The 18,908-nt window shown below is 36.1% G+C and overlaps 1 protein-coding gene across 8 annotated transcripts in view; it reads right to left on the bottom strand.

Annotated features, from left to right (window-relative positions):
* TRPC1 (transient receptor potential cation channel subfamily C member 1) overlaps window positions 1-18,908 on the bottom strand; it is a 58,369-nt gene that overhangs the window by 13,903 nt on the left and 25,558 nt on the right. For 6 of the 8 annotated variants that reach the window (XM_014852048.3, XM_014852050.3, XM_014852049.3 and 3 more), the window contains 5 exons: window positions 18,748-18,879; window positions 15,786-15,981; window positions 10,543-10,879; window positions 3,220-3,359; window positions 1,402-1,545 (listed from right to left, as the gene is read on the bottom strand). In XM_014852048.3, the coding sequence (XP_014707534.2) occupies window positions 1,402-1,545; window positions 3,220-3,359; window positions 10,543-10,879; window positions 15,786-15,981; window positions 18,748-18,879 (949 nt within the window). Of the gene's footprint in view, window positions 1-1,401; window positions 1,546-2,844; window positions 2,965-3,219; window positions 3,360-10,542; window positions 10,880-15,150; window positions 15,283-15,785; window positions 15,982-18,747; window positions 18,880-18,908 lie in introns of those variants that run through there. The other 2 variants (XM_070493465.1, XM_070493466.1) reach the window with 2 other exon arrangements.

Here is an 18,908-nt window from a genome sequence, read left to right as displayed (position 1 = left end):
AATAAAACTTCCTCCTTTTTAACTCTTTGAAAAAAATCTATGAAGAAATTTCTAGTAGAAACTGAGTGACATTTTCAGTTTTTAACTAAAAAAAATCAATATGCACATAAAAATACTATTGACTCTTAATTAAAACATTTATAGAAGATACTAGTAGCAAAATTAAATCAAAATAACAGATAGTCTAAACCAGTGTTTCACATACTATGTTTTGGAGAAAAACAGAGACCTGAGCATATTTCATGAAAAACGGGTATGCTGATAAATGAATTTCGGTAATGATAGTTTGAACAAAGTTAAACAAGTTTCCTTACTTCTTTCTCACAGGCTTTAATGTGATAATGTGCACTGTGAATTCCCAAAACAGGTATAAGGAGTGCTGTGTGTCCCAAACTTATTTCAGTCAGAGCATCTCACAGGACTTGCTTAAGGGAGTCACATCTCAGGAAATACTGTTGTGGATGAAAGGACAAGCCAAATCAAATCAGCTTTCTCCTACAGATTTTATTTTCCTCTCTCTGTTTGGAGAAGGTAATTATGCCTTTTATTTAAAATATCTCCTTTAAAAATATAAAAGAGAATCTAAATTGTTAGTAAATTTTGACTTATCAAGGAAAAATGAATATTGCTCAGATTTTCAGACTTATAAGTTAACTTAGACTATTATGTAGTGCTAGTCACCTAGCAGAGTTGATCTCACCTTCTAAAAACAGTCAACTACTAAAATCTGTGGGTTAAGTTCAACCGATTATGAGTCCTTTCTTCAGTGTAAAGAGACTTAGAATCGAGTCCCGGACTCTCATGCATAATGACCATACTACTTTGAACAAATCACTCACATCTCAAAAGCTCAATTTCTTTAACTATAAAGTACTATAAAGTATTAAGCTGGGCTACGTGAACGCTATGAAATTTTTTAGCTCTAAACAGGCTATTTTCCAACATATTACATTTAGTATTTATTAAACAAAGTAAGAGTATTTTTTAAACTATAGCTTACACATTTTCAAAATCATCATGAAGTATGAATTCTGTTTGCACAACACTTCTTTATATTTATCACTTAAAACTTTAAATGTGAGGTTCATTTTGGTAAAAAGGAAACCTTTGTGTCCTTCTTGTCTGAAGTATACTGTATTTTAAACACATCTCTGTCTATGAACAGGGAGGAGAGGGACAATGGACCACAGCTTAATCAAGTCTGAATACCTGAAAGCCAAGGGTTATCGTTCAGCCAGAAGCAAAGCAGATGCACATGCTGTGTCCTTTCAATTGTTAATTATTTTCAAAAGCAAGGCTTAGCTTTAACATCATAAGGGAAGAACGTTCCAGCGCACAAGTAGAAAGATGTAATAATCATGACATCTAACAACTATTCTTTAAGAAGTTTTAATGATTTACCTGTAATGGACCCAAGATAGAGCTTGTTGTATACATAAAAAAGAGACGAAGGTAACTCAAAACATTTGCAAATGCAAAAAGCCCTTCTGCCACCAGTGTAGGATGGAATGCGTCCCAGTCCTTCCGATCAGCAAAATCATGAAACTAAGGTTAGGAAGAAAAAGCCAAAGGTAAATAGCTCTCTCACTTCAGGAAAATAAAAACAAATATTCTGAGCGTTGAAAAAAACTATTTTAATTATGTCTCCTTGTAGGAGTAATCTTCATTTACATTTTATAAAGTTCTCCTCTTTTAATAGTAATAACATCATTTTAACTAAATAAAAGATTTCTATGTATGCGAGGCCATACCACTTACTCTTTATAAAGAGGTTTTCTCAAAAATTCTTAGATTTTAAAAAAGTAAACAATTTTGAAAAGATTGTCATTAAACTTTTTATGAATGAAATGTTTGCTAGTTTTTCTTAAATTCCACAACACAAACTTTAATTATGCTTGCTGTTAATTAATTAGCTATCATATTAAATTAACAGCCGTTTACTCAGGATTCTAGAATGAACCACAGAAGTCCTTCTCCCTTCTAAATAGCAAGAAAAAAAGTGTACATTATTATACCCAGACATAGAGTGGCTACATGTTCCAATTGCCTGGCATAGGCCCAGATTATACACCAGTTTTCCTGGCATACTTATTAATAGTGCCCCCTTTCACTCTCAAAGTGTCCTAGTTCACATAATAAATTATATGGGCACTCCATTTCTAGAACCAAAGAGACCAGTCTAAAAACCAATGACCCTCAACCTCTTTATTGAACCATATTTCTATGTATGACCAATTTTTATTTTCTCAGCCATTTCACAACTCTGGTCATTAAACATACCTAACAAACATGTTCCCTACTACTGATCAATTAAAAGAATAGAGTTTTTTAAATAAAGTAAAATGATGTAAGATAACCAGTTTGCTTTTTCTATAGTCTATAAATTAGTCAAAAACCAGAAAATATTGTATCTTTTAGTTCCTTGAATGTGACACCTCAGAAGAATTCTAAACTCAGGGTTTAAAGAAAGATAGTTAACAAAATCTATTACCTTTTCTGGGCTTGGGGGAGCTTAAATCTTTCTAAAAGTAAAATTACAAGACGTCTATAAGGTTATATTTTTGTCAAATTCTAAATTTAAAAATATAGGTATCAGAAACTTAGTACATTTACATCACTTTTTAAGCTGCGGAAGATAATCATCACGATTTGGAATGTGTAAAATACTATATAGTGAATTCCATTCAGATGAACTTTTTTTCTGGCAGATATAAAGATGTCTAACACTAATCAATTTCAGGAACTTTGTGCTCTCATTTTCAGTATAGACGGTTAATGAGGTGAATGAGCCTAACTCAGGAATAAGGGATTGGCACTTGGTAGAAAGAAAATGCCTAGACAGACCTGGATTTAAATCCAGTCTTGGTTTCTTACTGTGTGGTCTTGGACAAGTTACTTAATATCTCTGAGCTTCGTTTTCCTTATTTGCAAAATGGGGATAAGGACATCTGTCTCATAGAGTCCCTGTGAGGATAAAATGAGATAAAGTATAGCAAGTATCAACCATGGTGCCTGGCATACAACAGGTAACCAACATTTAAAGGTAATTAACATCCTTCAAACAACGTGCATTATTTCCTTGCACAGGGATAGGCTTACATTGGAAATACATGAGCCACAGACTTGGGCCAAAGTAACTCTGAGTTACAGAGCTAAATACCTCAGGTTTTTCTTAAGTAAATTTCATTTGTGCCTCCAATTGACATAGTTAATAGTCACCTTGTTGTGAGCAACCACTTTGAGGGCAAAGGTTGCCAAATAAAGTGAATTCATGACAAAACTGAGTTGATTACGAGATTCTTCTAAAAAGTCTTCCAACCCTTCATACCAGAGTCTTTTAATGTCTGACCAAATCATCCCTAAAAAAAGGAAAAAAAAAAATCAGATAATGCTCGCTTAATTCAATAATAAACTAAAAAATACTTTAAGACTCAAAGTATTAACTAAATAACAATTGCGTCAGCTAGAGCCCCATTCAGAAGAAAAAAAGAACTTTTTAGTAAAAAGTTTTCAAAATTTAAAAGAAAGTAACCTTAAGTTTCATGTGACAATGTCTTTCCCTGAGAGGGATTTTAATAAGTAATATGAAACAAGCATAAGAAAACAAATAAATTGATGTGAAACACACACCACCCACCAAAAGGCTCAGTTCCTCATTGTTTTCTTTATCTACACGCACTCCTATAGTGACCTCATCTAGTCTAATGGCTTTAAACACCATCTATGTGGCAGACTTTCAAATCTCTCTCTCTAAACTCAATCGGCATTTATATAATAATATCTCCAAACCTCTCTTCTGAACTCAACTTGTGTAGGTTCTTGGCCACTCTACATAGCCAGGTGGACGTCCTGTCACGTCCAAACTGAACTCCTGGTCTCTGCCCCCAAATTCATGTATCTGAAGACTTCTTCCCCATCTCAGTTCACGGCAACTCCATCCTTCTAGTTGCTCAATCCAAATGTCCTTCAATCATCCTTGACTCATATTTCTTTTAAATGACACATTCAATGCAATAGCAAATTCTGTTGGCTCTACTTTCAAAATGTCTTTAGGAGTTAGCCCTTCTGCCCACTTCAACGTCAAGCCACCAGCCTCTTTTGCCTGGATTACTGAAATAGCCTACTTGATCTCCCTTAAATCTATTCTCAACACAGCAACCAGAGGAATCCTGTTAAAATGCAAGTGTTACTTCTCTCCTCAAAACCCTGTAGCAACTCCCAGAGGAGACAGGATTAACTCCAGGACAGAAGTCTTTCTCCACGGAAACATAACCTGATGTTATCACCTATTAAAGTGGTTTCCTTGGAAACATACTATGTTAAGAAAAATATGGAAGGTTGGCTGTGTTCAACATATTATAAAAACAACCACTGACTGGGAAACTGCATCTGGACTGGGAGGGTTATGAGTAGACTCACAGACCCTGAAGGTATACACAGCAAAGACCATATGAAAACAAGTCGAGAAACACAGGCCTCAGCTTCTCTGTGTGAGGTCCCTCTTAACAGACTTCTCTAGCTGGGGTAGCCCACACCCCTCCATACGGCCATATGGCCTCATCCCATACAACTGAGTGTGCCCACTATGGGGCTGTACTTTCTGTCTTGTACCTTACAAAGCTAAGTACACCTGGTGCCAGGTTTCAGCCTATTGTGTCCTGTGAGTGTGAATGCCAATGAGAACCCAAGATCACTGCTGCTGATGGCACACAGTGGGCACTGCCCCTTCCCTTTTATCTCATTTCACTCAGAGTCAAAACCAAATTCCTTACAATGGCCTATATGGCCCTATATAACCTCTCCTCTCCGACCTCATCTCCTACCAATCTTTTCTTCCACCCCTCTAGTCCACTGGCCTCCTTGCTTCCTTGCTCTTGTCTGAACACACAGTCTCCTGCCTTAGGGCTTTACATTGGCTCTTCCCTCTGGCTGGAAGCTCCTTACCCAGGCATCCACTTGGCTAACTCCATCACTTCTTCACCACCTACTCCGATCATCCTATTTAAAAATGCACACCCCATGGCTCCCATGCCCAATCCCCTAACTCTGCTTCTTTTTTCCCCTTATTACCACTTTTAAACAGTGGATATAGTTTACTTATTACGTCTGTTACTAACTGACTATCTTCCCCCCAGTCTGAGTAAGCTCTTCAAGCCTAAGAATCTTTGTTTTACTAACCAGTGTCCTAAATGTCCCAAATAATGACCCATACATAGTGGGTGCTCAAAAATTTGCTAAATGAATAAATCTACACAAATAAAAACTAAACAAAAAAAACCCCTGCCCTTTTTTTGACAAGAAGTTCCTCCATAGTTATATATTCCTAGGAGTACTAGAGAACAGTAATACAACCCAGGATAGTTTTATGATACATTCCTTTACTAAGACATTTTTAAAGAGAATATAAAGTGACAAAAGAATAGTGTGTTGCAACATAACATATGGGTGGGGATCAAGTTAAGCCAATCAGTCATTTTCTGGCTCACCAGTAGGCAGAATAATTCCCCTGGGAAACACATGAAGCATTCTTCAAAAACTCTGTTCATAACATCTTAATTATACAGTACCAATATTTTATATAGAAAAAACACTTCAAAATATTTTCAGATCTGACAGAGAAAACACTTAAAAAATTCCACTTGGAGAAAAAGGATCCCTCATACACTGCTGGTGGGAATGCAAACTGGTGCAGCCACTATGGAAAACAGTATGGCGATTTCTCAGAAAATTAAAAATAGAAATACCATATGACCCAGCCATCCCACTACTGGGTATCTATCCAAAGAACTTGAAATCAGCAATTCCAAAAGTCCCATGCACCCCTATGTTCATTGCAGCATTATTTACAATAGCCAAGACGTGGAAGCAACCTAAATGCCCATCAGCTGATGACTGGATGAAGAAGATATATATATATATATATATATATATATATATATATATATATATATATATATGATGGAATACTACTCAGCCATAAAAAAGGATAAAATCGTCCCATTCACAACAACATGGATGGACCTTGAGGCTATTATGTTAAGTAAAATAAGCCAGATAGAGAGAGATGAACTCTGTATGACTCCACTCACATGTGGAAGTTAAACACGTAGACAAAGAACAGATTAGTGGCTACCGGGGAAAGGGGGGGCTGGGGGGAGACAAAGGGTGAAGTGGTACACTTACAACACGACTGACAAACAATAATGTACAACTAAATTACACAAGGTTGTAAACTATCATAACATCAATAAAAAATTTTTTTAAAAGTTCCACTTGGATAAGCTTCTATTTAAAATGAATAGATAAAAACCATCTGAGGGGCTGGCCCCGCGGCCGGGTGGTTAAGTTCACACACTCTGCTTCGGTAGCCCAGGGTTTTGCCAGTTCAGATCCGGGGCACGGACATGGCACTGCTCATTAGGCCACGTTGAGGCGGCATCCCACATACCAAAACTAGAAGGACCTACAACTAAAATATAAAACTATGCACTTGAGGGATTTGGGGAGAAAAAGTAGAAAAAAAAAAAAAGAAAAGAAAAGATTGGTAACAGTAGTTAGCTGAGGTGCCATTCCTTTGGGGGAAAAAAAAATCTGAAAATGTTAAACCAAATAGTCTAGCAGGTAACATTTTATTCCCTCAATTTTATTAACTCAATGCTGTAACAGTAAAAACACTAAACCAAGAAAGATGCTTACAGAAATAAGTGTTTTATTTCTGTAAAATGCAACATTATACTAAAGGGAACTCCTGACAACAATTACATCATGAACTGGAGAAGATTTTTGATGAAAATAGGCAGACATATGAAAGAATAGTGAGTATCACTGGCAGGTAACTTCCCACCTCCTGAACAACACCCCACACCAAAATGAAACTAATACATTTGACATATTTCATATTTCTGAATTGGACTGAAAGAACACAATAATTTTAAACTATTTTTGTCCTTTTTGTGTTTGTTTTTTAGAATTAGTAACTAACGTTAGTAACCTGTAATCCCATCATTTTGGGATTCCTCAAGGCTTGCTCCTAGGTCCTCTCTTCTTTTCATTTTATGCCTTCTCAACTGTCTCATTCATACCCATAGTCTCATATACAACCTACATGCAGACTATTTACACATTGCTAACTCAAGCTTAGACTTCCTCTTGAGCTCCAGACTGTGATATCCAACTGTCTGACTGACATCTCTTTTGGATATCTCGAAGGCTTTTCGATTTCAACATATCCAAAATCACACTCAGGATCCACCCTCTCATAAATTCCCAAACCTAGTGCTCTTCCCCAATACCTCTGTTCCTAATAATCTCCCTCTCCCTCACCTCCCATATACTATGTATTTCCATGTGCTATTGGCTTTACTTTGTAAATCTCTCTCAAATCTGCTCCCTTGTCTCTTTTTTTATCACAATCACCCTAAGTCCAAGGTACCATCAGCTTTCATCCGGATTCCCACACCAGCCCCCTTTTGGTCTCCCTCCATCTACTCTTGCCACAGCCCAATCCTCCCAACACATTCTCCACCTGCAGCCAGAATGATCTTTTCAAAAGGCAAATCACATCACGTCACTCACCTACTTAAAAACTTCAAGGTTTTCCATTGTTCTTAGTATAAAGTCAAAATTACTTAACATGGCCTTCAAGGTTGTCCACAGTCTGGTGCAACATCCATTTCTACAGCTTTATCTTGAATTCCACATCCCTTGTTCTTGCTCCAGACTTTACTCAATCCCGTATTTGCACCATGCTCCCTCTTGCCATAGGGCCTCTGAACGTAACTTTCATATCAGCCTAGAATACTTTTCTCTCCAATTCTCCTAGTTGACTCCTATTTATCCTTTAGATCTTAGCTCACTTATCACTTCCTCAAGATAGCCTTTCCAACCCCTCTGACTAGGTAAAATGCCCGTATAATATGCTTGCTCTCCTATGACCTTTACTTAATATCTCCATGCCTTTATGTAGTAGCACTTAACTCATTTGTGATTTTTTATTTATCTGTGTGATTCTCAAGTTAATGGGTTTTTTGTCTTAATTAGACTATAAGCTCCATTGGTCCCGTTGGACCACATCTGTTTCCACCTGTACTTGGACAAAGTTGGTGTACAACATTTTAAAAAACACATGTTTTTCTTTTTCTTCATGAGGAAGATTCACTCTGAACTAACACCTGTTGCCAATCTTCCTCTTTTTTTGCTTGAGGAAGATTAGCCCTGAGCTAACATCTGTGCCAATCTTCCTCTATTTTGTATGTGGGACACCTCCACAGCATGGCTAATGAGCAGTTTAGGTCCATGCCTGGGATCTGAACCTGCAAACCCAGGCTGCCGAAGCAGAGCACGCTGTACTTAACCACTACGCTACAGGGCCAGCCCCAAAAACATTTTACAGTAGCTGTTCTATTACCTTCTAACGGCAAAAAGTTAAGTAAAAGGATACTATTAATATTCTGTGCATTCATCAACACATCGTTTCCTTTTTCCTTACCTTGCTTTTTATACTTTAACTCTACTTTTTTCTAGAGGGCTAAGGAAAAGAAACAGGAAACAAATGCACAAAAGTCTATCATTGTGAGCCAAAACTTGTATTCATTTCTTGAAATAAGGAGTGCCTTAGAGAAGTAGGCAAACTAGGCCTACTCGCTCAGTTAGAATAGGGTCAGATCTATATGTTTAAGGAAGTCCAGAGGGCTCTATTTACATAACAGGCTTAGAAGACCTCTTGGCAAGGTCTATTCAGATCTAACTGTTTCAGATCTAACTGTGCTGAGAAAAGTAAAACACCCAGGAATTTTACCGGCTTAATTCACATTGCACTCTTCTACTGTGGCAGAATATGGTTAGAAAATTAGTCATATTGTGTGTGTGTGCGTGCGTGCGCGCGCATGTGTGTATACATTGAAATGTAAATGATATTGAAAAGAGGGCTATCATGCTTAAAAAGGAGTAGCCATAGTTTTACCATTATTATGAAAATCAGTGACAGCAGCAATATTTATGATATTCAAAGAGTGGTATGACTTTTTGAGTTGAGTGAATTTTTACTCACTGCTAAGAAATATAAACTTTAATTTGACATTGAATATAACAATTCTTATACGGAATTGGGTAAACTCTTATTTACAAAATGAAGAACATATTCTTTCTTTCTTACTACTATTTAAACAACAGGTTATAGATAAATGATACATAATCTTCTTCCTTTATGACTAAGATATATAACCATCTTTCAAAAGTAGTTACTAAATAGAGGGAAGAAGTGTTTCTTAGAGATTCCTTTCAGCCTAACTTTTTTTACCTATTCAAAAAACAATATAAATAAATCCCACATTGGAAAGATCCACAACATGCAATTTGGAACTATATATGATAAAGTATAAATTATTTCCTAAACTATTGAATTTTACAGGACAGAAGAAATACAGAAAACAGGAAAATGTTAACAAGAAGAAATTATTTAATTCTCTTTAACCTAAAGATCGGACGTGTATTATTTTTACTTTATCTACCTAATTTTAAACATTAATGTATCATAGATCGAATACTGCTAAAAGTAATAAAACTGTGATTGAAGTCAAGTTACTTGAAATTAAGTGATTTCCAAGTAAAAATAAAAATCCCAAAATATGAAAATTATTTTTATAGCTGAAAGAGAACTAAAAGTGAAAACTGTATAACTCTTCTCAAATTATTTAATAATTGAATCAATCAAGAACATAGTAATCAACCAGTGCTGTATACCATAGAAAAGACTAAATTTCACTATCCTTTTATCTATAGCAAATAGTAGGACAGGTGGGAAATGCTGAGGTTAAAAACTAGGTTGATGATCCACAGGGATATAAAAAAGACGTCATTAAAAGACCAGAAATATACAATGTGATTGTAACTCAACTCCTCCCCACCCCCAGGGCAAAAGCAGTAAAAACTGCAGAAGGTCATTTAAGATATTTATTATATAGCATAAAACTTATAAAAAACAATTTTCAGAAAATAAAATGCCTTACATTTTACAAAACTGCCATTTCTAAAGAGATCTGGCTATCATTATAAAGAACTGATTTATATGATTAATCTTAATTTAAATGTTCCTATAATAGAAATAAAGTAAGATGTAACTACAAAAGTTCCTAAGTTCTTAAAAGGAAACCTAATAATATAATAAAACAAGACAGTTAGCTTATACAACGCAAATGAGTACAAAATGTATTTACATTTCAAAATACCTAAGCAAAGGTTCATACTCTTATACCAAAAAAAGCATTCATCAGTAAAATTTGTTTTTCTGTTTTAGCAATCATGAACAATTTTAGACTGAGAATAAAGAATTTTTTACTTCCATGTAATTAAGTAATAGTAAATAAGAGATGTTTCCTTACCATCAAGTTCATTAGTCTTCAACGATCATGGAAGTGTTCAAATTCTTGCTGTGTAAACAGTGTAAACTTAGAAACTGAACGCAGATGTTTACAACGCCACCAAGCAAGGTAGAATTAATGGTTTAAAGAAAGGCAGAACCTTCCAAACTAACTGGATACTTACCAATAATCCACAGTATAAGAAGATAGTCTATTCTTTCAAGGGCTGGTCCCATTGTGTTTTTCTTATCCTCATTGTAGACAAGAGAGTACAGGTTCAGTAACAGCAGGAATGTGAAATATGATGCTCCATGAATAATAAATTTCATAAAAGGTGTGTGAATGATTCTGCCAAATTGAGATTTGGGAGCTATCAAATAACAAAGTGACAAAACTGGCCAAAAGATGCCAACTGTCAAAACAGTCATTATCTTCTTACAAGTGGGCTTCCGTCGGTAACCTGACATCTGTCCAAACCAAACAGTGTTCAGGAACTGCTGGCAGTTAGACTGGGAGACAAACTGAAAAGGACACACACACACAAAAGTAAAATAAAATCTATAAATACGAACTGATCATACCATTATTTAACTGGTATCCCAAGTTTCAATAACAGTTTGAAAATCAATTCTATACACTCCGCATAGTTTTCTTTTTTCCTTAAATGTGCTAAAATAAAAGAGTGTAGAGGTTAGGAGCACAGACTCTGGAGCCAGATTATCTAGATTGAAATCCAGGCTCTGCCACTGATGAAATGACCTTGAGCAAGTTTTGAAACCTCTCAAAGCCTCAAATTCCCCATCTGTAAAATGGGGATACTAACAGTATCTACTCATAAACTTGTTATGAAGATTAAATATAAAGCTCTTAAAATAGTGCCTGGCTCATAGCATGTACTATATAAGTATTAACTACTATTACTAGCCTACTTAGTCATTTTGAAACATTTAATTTATAAACTCATAATAATGTTTATGAAATTTTAAAGTTAACAGGCACAATCCATAGAAAGAGACTTCAGTCTAGAAAAACTAATGATTTCAATTACAAGAAACCAAGATGTCAAGATAGTGAAGCAAGCAAAGTCTAAACATCAGACATGTTTATGCTCCATGAAAATACTGAAAATTTCTTAACATGTATTAAAGATACTTTTAATCTGCTTAAAATTTAATTCTGTATGAGAAGAAAAGGAAAACTATTCCCAAATAAGGGGAAAATTTTAGCTCAAGTACAGAAATTAATTTACCAAAGTTCACAAAGTTTCTTAGTTTGCAAATTTCAGAAGCAATATTTTCCCAATATAATGCTCATGTAGTGAAGTACAGATGGTTCTTGACTCAACGATGGTTCCACTTATGATTTTTTGATTTTACGATGGTGCCAAAGTGCAATGAATTGAGTAGAAGCCATACTTTGAATTTGGAATTTTGATCTTTCCCCTGGCCAGCGACATGCAGTAAGATCCCTCTCGTGATGCTGGGCAGGGGCAGTGAGCGGCAGCTCCCAGCCAGCCCCGCGATCACCGGGTGAACAACTGACACAAGTACAGCCTTCTCTCTGTCACTTTCAGTACAGTGTTCAGTAAATTACAGGAGATACTCAACACTGTATTACAAAACAGGCTCTGTGTGAGATGACACTGCCCTGTGGGCTTGTGTAAGTGTTCTGAGAATGTTTAGGGTAGGCTGGGCTGAGCTATGATGTTCAGCAGATTAGATATATTAAACGCATTTTTGACGAATGATATTTTCAACTTACAATGGGTTTATTGAGACGTAACCCCATCACAAGTTAAGGAAGATCTGTATAATTTAAGGATTCTGATAACTCTGGATACAATAATGTGATCAGGTTTGAAATTACCAAAGTAAAGCACAAGTGATCATAATCTCTAAAATAATATTTGGCAATCTTCTGTTTTAAAATGTTTTTAGAGGCATCTTTTTGCAACTGGTTTTCTAAATCAATTGCATTTTGATTAGAGAATAAATTCTGTATAATTTCAGTTCTTTTAAGTGTATTAAGACTTTTTTCGCCAAACAGATTATGTGTGTGTGTATGAGTATTGCATCTACATGGCAGGGTTTGGCTGGAGCCTCAGCTGCAGGTTTGGGTACGGGCTGCAGGTGCCTTATCCTGAGATAGAATATACTTTATTCAACAATGTAGTAAAAAAAAAACTGCACAGGGGCCAGCCCAGTGGCATAGTGGTTAGGTTCACACACTCCACTTTAGTGGCCCGGGGTTCATGGGTTCAGATCCCAGGTGTGGACCTACACACTGCTCTCCAAGCCATGCTGTGGTAGCGTCCTACATACAAAATAGAGGAAGACTGGCACAGGTATTAGCTCAGCAACAATCTTCCTCAAGCAAAAAGAGGAAGATTGGCAACAGATATTAGCTCAGAGTGAATCTTCCTCACACACACAAAAAAAGACTGGACAGACTTTTTTGTTGTTATTATTGTGCTTATCAAGAAATTTCCTAATAAGCTTTACTTATTTTTGACAGTTAAGCTTTACGTCATTCTTTATTCTTCTGCTCAGATTCCAGTGTTCTTGGGGAATCTTAATTTGTCCCTCAAGATGAAATACCTGAGAGAGAAAGAGTTTTGCCTCCCACCAACAACCCAGTTTAGTAGCATCCCAAACTTAGAGGTGTTACCCTTCCCTCAAATATCAAAGCAATCTCAGGACTGACTGCTGTCCTTGCCATCCCTCTATATAGTGGTGACTTAATTAACAGTGATATTTAATATGTATTTGGAAGAACAAAACTTCAGTTGGAAATGTTCTAAGTCTGTGGTGGTTTTAAAACACAGATACAGGGGCCGGCCCCGTGGCTGAGTGGTTAGGTTCGTGTGCTCCGCTTCGGCGGCCCGGGGTTTCACCAGTTCTGATCCTGGGTGCACACATGGCCCCGCTCATCCAGCCATGCTGGGGCAGCATCCCACACGCCACAACTAGAAGGACCCACAACTGAAAATATGCAAGTATGTACTGGGGGGCTTTGGGGAGAAAAAGGAAAAATAAAATCTTTAAAAAACAAAACAAAACAAAAAAAGCATAGATAGAATTGTTTGATACTCCTCTCATCAAGAAGTGGGCTATCAATGTTCCCTACGCTTCAATTCAACAAGCTTGTGATTGCTTTAACCAGCAGATTCTGGACAAAGTGGTGCTATGTGACTTCTGAAAGTAGGTCTTAAAAAGCCATGCAGCTTCCACCTTGTTTGAGAAACACATGCTCTTAGAGCCATGAACTGCCATGTAAAAAGTCTTACACCCCTGAAGCCACCATGCTGTGAAGAAGCCCAGGTCACACAGAGAGGCTACACTCAGGCACTCAGTCAGCCCTCTGAGGCTTCTCAGACCATCTCCTTGAAGCCTACCCACCACATTGGCCATGCCCCTCTAGGGTTCCAGTCATGAGTTCTCGGAAGCCCCATGCTCTATGGACCCACCCACCTGAGCACTCAGCCCACTCAAAGCTCCCTGTTCCTGAGTCCTCAGCTGCTGCTCAGGCACCAGACATACGAGTGAAGAAGCTTCCAGACGACTGTAGCCCCCAGGCATTTGAGTTATCTCTAGGTGAGACACTAGACACAGTGAAGCAGAGACAAATCATCCTTGCTGTGCCCCTTCCTAATTCCTGACCGAGAATCCAAGAGCATAAAAAATGATTATGAAATTATTATAAAATGACTATGAAACACTGTTTTATGCAACTAAGCTTCAGGGTAGTTTGTTATCCAGGATGGATAATCTGAAGAAAATCTACCAACTATTTGGGAAAATATCATCTTTACCTTTGATCACATTTAGAAATCTAGTTTCAAAAGTTAGTTTACATTTTCACTGATGACTAAAATTATAGAGTATCTTCCTTTCAACTAAAAATATTACCATTCTTGCTTTCTTCCCTTTCATCTTCTTTAGGATGGAACATTTGGTTATCCTCTGTGAGTCTTTCAAGTATATATATATATATATCATTAGGGAATGGCCTTTTAGTTTTTCTTCCCTAACCACGATAATCTTGGTTCTTTCTATCTTTCTTTAAGGTTCTTTTTTCAATCACTTAAGTTGATTTTGTATCTTGCTATCTTCTTATTCTATCATTTTCTAGTATTCACATCTATTTTAGGTTATGGAACACACAAGTAAGTAAATTAACCTAAGATCTAGCCAATAAGATCTAGTCAAAATGTATAATTAGAGGAAGATCACATCAAGGTTGCTATATTCTCTGTTTCTACTTATAGACATGAGCATTGTATTTCCTTTTTAAGCCACATAGGCATGTTATTGATTTATAATCTTATAGCTACACTAAACCAAATTCTGGTACTTAATTTTTTTCCCCTATAAATGTTCTACCTAGAGCAAGAATCTTGGTGTACTAGAAAAAGTATAGGGTTTGAGCCAGGGATCTGGATAAGCAATACACTGTCTAGGTAATCTTAAAGTAAACAGCTTAAAATTCCTGCATCAATTTCCTAAAAAAAGCCATTATGAGGCTCCAATTTTCAACCAAGATAACAAAAACTCCTGCTCCTAGCACCAAAGGTCCTGTATCTTGCCTTCTACCATTATCTATTTCAGCCCCATTTTTATATTAATATAAATTTTACAAGCAAGTTTTATTCCAACATCTATATCAATAACAAAAATGTCTTAGAAATAATACCTTAAAAGTACCATTTATCAACACCCCATACTATCAATTGGATTATCATTATCTACATGTTTAGTAAATTATCTCAAAAAATAAAATTTAAAATGCATACCTTCCTTCTTCAAGTTCCTGATCATGTGCATGTGTGTGTATGGGGAGTAGAAAGAGGTATTTCCCTTAATAGGAAGGGATGATGCCAGAAGAGCCAGGTTCAACTTAGTTATCATAGCATGTGCCTCTCCACCTTGGGTTTCACAATGAATTAACAAATAAGAAGAATCAGGAAACATAATATCTGATACTTTGTTTTTAAACAGAAAGGCACTATTATTATAGAAAGGGCTACTTATAACCAGATCAAAACAAACCTATGACAGACAAAATGCCAAGATGGAAACTTCATTTTGAAGTCACTTACTACACAGAATTTCACCTGCGTAGCTAATATTTGGCAAAAACATTAAATTAACATCTATATTATTATAAGTAATATTCTTAAAAATATTAGCAACTACCACTTTTGAGTACTTGCTTAATACTAGTACTCGTGCTAAACTTTAAATACATATTCTTACTGAATTCTTAAAACAAAAGCTCAGACAGATTCCATAACTTTCTCAAGGACAAACAGTTTTTATGAAGCAGAACTGGGATCTCAACCTAGATGTGTTGCTCCAAAGCCTTTGCTCTGAGCCACCAGACTACTGTGGAGGAAATAATTTAGATAGATCACAGAAAACCTCATACCTCCTTTTGGTTATATTTGATAGCAAGTTTTAGACGACTTAAATTCATTCTTTCTTCTAATAATCCCCGTTTGTCAAGATGCTCATCATTAGACGTATGGTTTAGGATAACTTCCAATTCGCGTGAATTCCGGGCTTGTGCAAGCAAATCTTTAGCAAACATTTTACATTGCCGAGCTAGTTCCTCATAATCATTCCTGCAAAATGCAACAGTCTGTTCTTAGAAATGTCACTTCCATCTTCTAATGAAGCTGTTCTCACTAGAAATTTTGTTACTCAGTGACATTTTAATTCTAACTGCTACACAAAATCTGAAGTCATTTTGTGTTGACACTCGAACCTACTAGTAGGTACAGAAATTCTCCACAGCTTTGGGGGAAAATGTAACACAATTATGTTCCCTGTGTTCACACTGATAATCTTAGATGAGCACAGTGTTCTTTTATATGTAATGATATTTCTAGAAATTCTGATAATATTTATCAACTAGTTCTTCTTCACTTAACTCACCTGCCTTCACTCTCTATAAGTTTGCTACAGAATTTCCTTTTATGTTATTTATCTAAACAATAGAAACAATATCTTAATGCTATCCAATAAATATTATATAATTTTTAACTAGAGGTTTTTTCAATAAGTCTACAATATGTTTATGCATTTCTTATATTAAAAGTGTTTTGATTCATTTTTAAAGTGCTCACTTGAACAAAATTCAAGTTAGAAAGAAAGATAGTGAAACATGCCTAGCAAAGAATTCTCTTTCAGAATCACTTTCCCTGAAACTTAGGATTTAACTGCTTGTTAAAGGCATACCTAAACCAATTTGTAAGAAACTAAGAAGTTTTAGTAGATAATTCTTTTAAAAAATAGTAATTACATTAAACTTATGCCTGAGCATAATAACAATTTAAAAACGAAATTAGAAGTCAATAATTATAAGTCAACTGCCATTGGACTTCAGAAAAGAATTTTTTATTCAGATTTTTTTTCTTCCCTTAAAGGGAAAGGAAGGGAAAATAGGAAGATTTCTTACTGGTTAATCGTTCATACAATGGGGTTTTCAATGAACTGGCTGCATAAAATCATACTCAAAGAATTAAAAATTTCTTTTCCTTACAGGCTAACATTTTTCTCATCCATTCTTTGCATTGACGATAATGTATTTGTTAACCAAAACTATCTAAGAACAAGTAGTTGATTTCTTTAACAAATGAAGTATTACCTGCTTCCTAGTCTAGGCATCTAATTGCAGATGGGAACATTCATCAAAAGTGCCTATCATCACAAAGATACCTTTAGCTAAACATTGACAGACCACTAGATTCAGAGGTAAAAATTAATAATTTTATTAATCTAATTTGCTTAATCTCTAACAGATTACTGGAAAACTAATTAGCAGCTGTATAGTTTAGATAGAAATAGAGTAGACTAGAAGCCAGGAGTCCTATGTTCTAGTTACAACTCTGCTCCTACTTTCATTGTCAACTCTGTCCCTAATTAGATGCTGAAATAAGTAAGACATCTAACCTATATAGATCACTTTCCCTGTCTAGGGGATTGAAGTAAACGGGTTCTATGATCACGTCAAAATCTAACTTCATTATTCTATGATTACAATATAATCATAGCAGTTGCTTCAAATCCTTTTCTGAAGGAGTTGAATGAATTCTATTTTATATGGTAACTCAGAACTCTAATTATGAGATTATAATAGGAAGCTATTCATATTTAAAAGGAATAATTTATTAACAGCCTCATGTGCTAATAAAGTTAAAAGTAGGAACAAGTTACATTTTAACCATGTCTTATGTATTAATCAAAGTATATATTTTATGTCACATCAAGTTTAAATAAATTTTAATTTATCCAAATTAAAATACAGCAGTTCCAAACTTGAAAACTTATGAATAGGCATTTTTTAAAAATTTCTAGAACTCAGAGCTATCAAGAACACAGTATATACGGTTGTTAAGGCTAAAGAAAATTTTAAGCTTCTCACTGTCCTTGCAGGAAGCAGAAGTTTGAACTTTCTCCATCTTGTCAAGTCACTGGAGGAATGCAATGCAACACATGGGGCTCCAATATCAGCCGGACTTGAAAGAATAGGTGGGAATAGGTGTGACTCCCCTAGAAACCTCACAGTAGGGGCTGGCAAGAAATCTCGACCAGTTCCTTCTTCTTCAGAGGGCACCAGGGATGCTTTAACATAAGGCGAAGTCTCAGAGCTCTTCCTCAAGTCTACTAAATGTAGTTTTCTATGGACTATTTTTTTTAATGTTTAGATCAGTAGTTTAATAGGCTGTTTGTCTCAAAGCTCCCCTCCCCCTCCCCCACCCCCAACTCACCTCTCTAAGGGAATATTGTAACAGTGATTCTTTGGGTATACAAAGTGCCAGAAGTACACTTAACTCTTCATTTCAGAAGAAAACTCGACCCTCTTAATCAGTAGTATTTTACTTTTATGTCTACATGTTATGTTTCTCCTAACAGAAAATCTCACCAAACAGTGAAAAGGGACTATGTCTGTGTGTGAGAAACATCCCTGACACACAGAAAGCATTCTGTTTTTGAGAGTTCTGAAGGATCAGGCTCCGAGGGCGAGTACAGAATCTGGGAAGGAGGGAGGAAGGACAGAGAGCAGTTATAAACGAGTTTGCTGAAGGCTCCACTCTTCACACTGCTTAGAATGCCTTTGGGGTCACTGAACAAAGGGGGGATTTAGGATAGCATGAGAGTGGCAGAGGGCAGATGGGGAAGGAGTGACCTGAGTAGCACCAGCGTCTGTTCCATTGAGGGAGCAGGAAGATCCCAAGTAGGCGGAAGCAAGGTGTGGTCATCTTGGATCAATATAAATAAATGCAAATAAATATAAACCATAATTTGGCTTATGAAGACACTCAGGCTGAAAAGATTCTGGAGAAAAAAAAGGCATTATGTAATTTACAATTTCCATTCATTCCCACCTGAATTCCACTTCCACAAGGCTTAGTTCTTTTAAATCAGCACTCAGTTCAAATGCTCTCAGAATCGGATCTTCCTCTGTTAACATTATTAGAGCCGGACTGGCCAAACATCGATATATATCAAGACGAAACCTGTGATAAAATTTGATTCCATAAGGTAA

This window comes from Equus asinus, chromosome 21 (genome assembly GCF_041296235.1).
Source record: "Equus asinus isolate D_3611 breed Donkey chromosome 21, EquAss-T2T_v2, whole genome shotgun sequence".
In the NCBI taxonomy this organism is placed as follows: domain Eukaryota; kingdom Metazoa; phylum Chordata; class Mammalia; order Perissodactyla; family Equidae; genus Equus; species Equus asinus.
This window is presented reverse-complemented; position numbering and strand designations above follow the sequence as displayed.